Source organism: Propithecus coquereli, unplaced genomic scaffold (assembly GCF_000956105.1).
Source record: "Propithecus coquereli isolate 6110/MARCELLA unplaced genomic scaffold, Pcoq_1.0 Scaffold302, whole genome shotgun sequence".
In the NCBI taxonomy this organism is placed as follows: domain Eukaryota; kingdom Metazoa; phylum Chordata; class Mammalia; order Primates; family Indriidae; genus Propithecus; species Propithecus coquereli.
In genome coordinates, this window is record NW_012148642.1 from 348,084 (window position 1) to 354,256 (window position 6,173).

The window sequence follows — 6,173 nt, forward strand, 5'->3', positions numbered from 1 at the left end:
GCTATTATAGTGCTAAAATGAGCACACTTACTCATAATCTTTGTCTATATCTTTTTCTTTAGAATGGATTCTTAGGTTGGAATGACTAAGTCATGGGTTATAAATTTACAATTTACAATTCCTTTTTTTTTCTTTTATTTTTTACACATCCCACCTTGTGCAACAATTTACAATTTTTTTAATTTTTAATTTTTTCCTTGTTTCAGCATATTACAGGGGTACAAATGTTTAGGTTACGTATATTGCCTTTGCCCCACCCACAAGAGAACAATTTACAATTCTTGAAGCTTATTTCTAAATTGCTTTTCAAGAAGATAGAATCAATTTACAAGCAGTGGATGAGGGTCTTTCTCACTGTACTTTCATACATTGCATATCATGAATATTAAACAGAAATTATTATAAATATTAGAGAAAATGGTATGTCATTTTAATTTACATTTTTATTAGAAAAAAAGTCAAATATATTCACATTTTCTGGCTAATTGATTACTTCTTTAAAATCATCCATATTCTGTTTCAACTAGGAAATTGTTGATTGTCTTGTTTTAACATACATTAAGAATATTCATTATTTTCTCAGGGACATCTTTCTTTGCTCACTCATCTGTGCAGAAAGAAGATCATGCTCCCTACTTAGTATACCTAAAGTCTCACTTCAACCCCTGTGTGGGGGTCCTCATCAAAACCCAATGGGTACTGGCCCCAGCTCACTGCTACTTACCGTGAGTATTGGGCATCCTCACCTTCTGAGATAGCTACTATTCATTTTAGACCAGTGGTTCTCAAATAGGGGTGACTTCCCCCGCATGATACATTTGGCAATGTCCGAAGATATTTTTGGTAGTCACAACCAGGAGGCAATGCTATCGGCATCTAGTGGGTAGAGGCCAGAGCAAAGATACTGCTCAGCATCCTACAGTGCACAGTATAGTCCCCCACAATAAAGACTTGTCCAGCCCAAAATGTTGATAGTGCCACTGCTGAGGAACCCTTTGCTACATATCATTCCTCCTTAGTCTCCAATCAGTTTTTTCAAGCCTTTTTACTTATAATATAAATGCATTTTATCAGTTAAGGGCCCAGAAAGTAAAAACTGATAATGCATTCAAACTGGGTAAATTGAGGAGAGTTTTAAAAAGGAACTAATGGCAAGGGTATGGAGATATTAAAGGGAAAACACAAAGAATAGTTCTGTACCACCTGGTTACTATTAAGGAAATGCAGTGGCCACCCCTAGGCCTAAAGGGGTGAATGGTTTCAAAGAAGGAAGATAGACAGAGACAGAGAGAGACCTCTGTAAGAGACTACTTGATAGGAATTGTAACCTGTGGTCAAGGGACACAGGCAATCTGTGGCAACACTGCATGGAGGAAGCTGGGAGAATAAATACTCCAACCTCACTCTTTTCCTTCCAATTTCCTTCTGGTGCTTCCTATTGGCCAAAACCCAATGGGAAGCAAGAGGACAAGAAAGCTCATTGATTTATGTCACATATGTGTCCTTCCACAGGTGCATAGCAGGGTAGAGTAGGGTTGTTAGTGCATCAGTTAGTGAACCAAACAGATACCCAACCACAGATCATCTTATTCTTCTGGACAGGCTGGATCTGGAGAGGGGGGAAAATTATTTGACTAAATCATTTTCCTCTTCACTACATTAAGGATGCTACATGAAAACATAGTGGTGAAGGGCTCCACCACTTACTATATGACGATGGGTGAATTACTCCTATGTGCCTCTGTTACTTCATGTGTACAATGAGGACAAAAATAGGATCTGCTGCATAGATTTGTGAGTTAAATGAGACAATCCAGATAAAGCACTTGGCAGAGTACCTGGCACATTGTAACATTCAGTATCTTAGCAACAATGATGATGATGTTGATGATGATGATTATAGTGATTACATCCAACCCCTTCTCTCTCCAGAAATCTGAAAGTGATGCTGGGAAATTTCAAGAGCAGAGTCAGAGATGGGACAGAGCAGACAATTAACCCCGTCCAGATTATCCGCTACTGGAACTATAGTCATAGCTCCCCACAAGATGACCTCATGCTCATTAAGCTAGCTAAGCCTGCTACCTTCAACCACAAAGTCCAGCCCCTTCCCCTTGCCACCAGCAATGTCCGGCCAGGCACTGTCTGCCTGCTCTCAGGTTTGGATTGGAGCCAAGAAAACAGTGGTGAGTGTACCTCTCGCAGCAAATAAAGACCATCAGTTATCCTTGAAGAGGAGCATCCATCTCCTCATAACTGTGAGAAGAGAGGAGAGGAGAATGGGTGGAGACTCAAGGGAATTGCTATATGAGTGGTCTGGCAAAAACGGACCTGCCCAGAACAAAGCTCCTTCTCTCCCAGGGTATCTAACACCCCACTGCCTCTGCCAGGCTTTGGCAGCTGGAGCCACCAGGCCATCTGACTCTGCACAGAGGTCATAGGACCATTCCTGATTGTCAGAGTCACAATTCACATGAAGGAAGCTATGGTCCTACTTCCCATTCACATTCATTTCACGTGTAAAGGACACTTCCAAGAACTTGACTCAGGCCACTTATTCCTCCAAGATAGGCCATGGAGTGGAAAGAAAACTCTACCTTTTCAAAACCCTTGGGATTAACTCTCATAACCACGCTCAAGATCATTCCTTCCCTTTTTCTCATTCCTTATTTTCTTCAGACTCACACAAAAATACACCAGTTGAAATAGAGAGTGGTGGTTAAGAGGATTAAATAACAATTGTCAACAGGATGTTTTCTTTTATCCCTGTCTCCTCAGGCAGACACCCTGATTTACGGCAGAACATAGAGGCCCCCGTGATGTCTGATAATGAGTGCCAAAACACCGAACAAGGAAAAAGCCACAGGAACTCCTTATGTGTGAAATTTGTGAAAGTATTCAGCCGAATTTTTGGGGTACTTTTTTCTTTATTTTAGCTTTCATTTATTTGTATGTGCCCAGTTACCTATATAATGATGATATAATCATGATGTAAAAAATTTTTTGGAGTTCTAAATAATTTCTTGAGAATTTGACAAGGCTGTTGCAAAGCCACCACTGTTTCTTCAGTAATGGGCTCTCCTTACAGGGTACCTTTATTCATTAAAGGGCATCAGGTAGTACCTCTAGTTAAATATACTTTGTTAGGTGTTCATTCTCATAGCTGTAAGTAAAATAGTGAAAATAGCCATTGCTTAAAAAAAAAATTCAAACTTTTCACAAGCTGAAACTGGCTTCACCATTTCAGAAAGTGGAGTTTGACTCATTTTACATGTGATTTCTAGAGAAGTTGTTCTCTGACTTTCTCAAGATCACACAAGGCTAGTTACAGTAAAGCTTGAAAAAGGACCCAAGCTTCCTGTCCCCCAATTCAGTGCTCTTTTCATGACCCATCATGCTGCCTATAGGCAGGTCTCACCCAAGTTGGGGACTAGAGAAGGTCCCTGTGAGGAGAGGATCTCACTCTCTCTCTCTCCCCCTACCCCCTGCTCCTTGCTCCCTCCCTCTCTCCCTCTACCTCTTCATGATCTCTGGCAGGAGGTGGCTGTAGCTACTGTCATCTGCAACAACAAGCTCCAGGGGATTGAAGTCGGGCACTTCATGGGAGGGGACGTTGGCATTTACACCAATGTTTACAAATACGTATCCTGGATTGAGAAAACCACTAAGGATAAATGAGACCCTACATCGCCCTCTGCATTCCACTGGCTCTGTCAATGACGTTGCAAGCTGATATCTTTCTCTTAACTCAAAATCTCGAAATAAAAATCTTTGGATGCAGCATATCAGTAGCTTATGTTTTCTTTTTTGTCTCCGTATCTTTAATGATGTGAAGAACTAAGAACAAAACATGAAATGAGCACTTACTACACTGTACTACAGGTTATATTCATTATCTCATTTAATGCACATAACAAACCTTTGAGGTTATCTTTTATCCCCACTTTGCAAATGAGAAAATTAAGACTAAAAGAGTTTACTTGACATTTCCCATAGATGGTAGATATCAGAGCCTGGAATGGAACCCAAAATTGTCAGATTCTAAATCCTGTGCTCTTAGTCTCACTTTATGGGGGAATCTGTGGCATCACAACAGATATTGATTCCTATTTCCCTGTTACCTCTCTTATAATACCACTCAAAGGACTTGAAGCTCTCACTTCTGTATAAGATCCTGGGTACTTTTCTCCTAAGAAAAGTCATGCCTCATCTCAGTGCTATTATACATTGATTGCAACATGCTGCAGAGAGACAGCCAGTGGAAGAGTGGAAAGTAAAATAAAAAAAAAATAACTTCAGGACAGGGTCAACAACCATAAATCAAGTCCAAGAGGAAGTCTGGCAGCTCCAGGGCAAGGTGATGATGTCATCTAGATCCAAAGGGTACAATCCCAGGACAGTAGCAGAGTTTGAAAGGCAGAGATGGCTGAGACAAAGCAAAGGGCAGAAATTGGGATTAGCCACAGACCATGACCCTAGCAAAGGCAGAAAAGCAGGTACCAGTCCTCTACTTGAGAAATTGGTAAAGCCCCACTATAGACAATGTTTATGCCTCCCCAAAATTCATATGTTGAAACTTAATCCCCAAAGCGATGGTATTTGGAGGTAGGGACTTTGAGAGGTAATTAGGTCATGAGGATTCTGCCCTCATAAATGGGATTAGTGCTCTTATAAAAGAGGTCTCAGACAGCTCCCTTCCCCCTTATACCATGTGAGGTTATAGCAAGACAGTAGTTTATGAACCAGAAAGTAGGCTCTTACCAGACACTGAATCTGCTGGCACCTTGATCTTCAATTTCCCAGCCTCCAGAACTGTGAGAAATAAATTCCTGTTGTTTATAAGTCACCCAGTGTATGGTATTCTCTTATAGCAGCTCAAACACACTAAGACAAGTATCTCTCCAGATTTCCCAAATCTGGAAGTGATATAGGAATTCTGGATACCCAAGAGACTGGGACATACAGGATGGGTAAAGTAAACTCCTAACAGGTAAAGATTCAAGAAACAACTGCACATTATCTTTGGGTACTATTTTCTACTCTCATGGTTTAAAATACAATCTATACTTTAATGAGTTTTGTAGTAGGTAGAATAATGGCCCTGCAAAGATGTCTAATCCTGTGAATATAATATAATCAGATGTGATTACGGTTAGGGACATTGAAATAGGGAGATTATCCTGGATTATCCGGTGGATCCAATGTAATCACTTGGGCCATTAAAAGTAGAAAAAACAGGCAGAAGATTTGGTTGGAAAGATGCAACAGAAGAGACAAGAGAGATTTGAAGCATGAGAAGGACCCGACTGGCATCTCAGGCTTTGAAAATGGAGGAAGGGGGCAACAGAGCAAAAAAATGTGAGCAGTCTCTAGAAGCTGGGAAGGGCCCTCAGCTGAAAACTGGCAAGGAAATGGGGAATTTAGTCCTATAATCACAACGGCACCAAACTTTGTACTGAATTCTGTACTAAATTGAACTGAATCCTGCAAACAATCTGAATGAGCAAGGAAATGAATTCTCCCCATAAAGGAATATAACTCTGTTTATACATTGATTTTTAGCCCAGTAAAATCTTTGCCAAACTTCTGACCCACAGTACCGTAAGATAGTAAAGTTGTGTTCTTTTAAGCTTCCTATGGTAATTTGTTACAGCAGCCATAGAAAATAATATATTTTAAAAGCCACATATCCAAAGAGAGCTGCTTTTTTCTATAATGGTATGTAAAGATCTTCAATGCCTCCTAATTGCCCTGAGAATAAATTCTAAACTTTTTTGAAAGGTATCTAAGCCTCCTTGACATTTGCCATCCAACCCTCCCCACCATCCAGAAAAAGTATTTCTCAACACATAGACTGTCACTGGGCATTGCCCCCTAACCCTGTGAAACGCAAATTCCAGTACAAAAGAACGTCTGAAGAAAACATAAAGAAGAGCCCAAGGCCCTTCCTTCCTTTAAGTTGGCAACTTGGTCAAGAACCAAGCAAAACGTATCCATTTAAAAAACAAACATACAAACCCAAGTATTCCTGACAGATAAATCTTCAACTGTTGAATGTAAAAGCAATAATGTTCCTGACAATGGAAAGTATTTCCTCTTCTCCCAATTGTCTAGGACTTAGGCAAAGATGAATGATACCAACCACTATCTAATCACCTCCTCCATTTTGGTTT

At 40.2% G+C, this 6,173-nt stretch overlaps 1 protein-coding gene across 2 annotated transcripts in view; it reads left to right on the forward strand.

Annotated features, from left to right (window-relative positions):
• The window catches only part of PRSS37 (protease, serine, 37), a 5,658-nt gene extending 1,868 nt beyond the window's left edge, over positions 1–3,790 (forward strand). The window contains exons 2-5 of one of the 2 annotated variants that reach the window (XM_012649752.1): positions 584–725; positions 1,933–2,186; positions 2,779–2,915; positions 3,538–3,783. In XM_012649752.1, the coding sequence (XP_012505206.1) occupies positions 584–725; positions 1,933–2,186; positions 2,779–2,915; positions 3,538–3,678 (674 nt within the window). In that variant the 3' untranslated portion in view covers positions 3,679–3,783. Of the gene's footprint in view, positions 1–583; positions 726–1,932; positions 2,187–2,778; positions 2,916–3,537 lie in introns of both variants that reach the window. The other variant, XM_012649753.1, reaches the window with a different exon arrangement.
• The last annotated feature ends 2,383 nt before the right edge of the window (positions 3,791–6,173 follow it).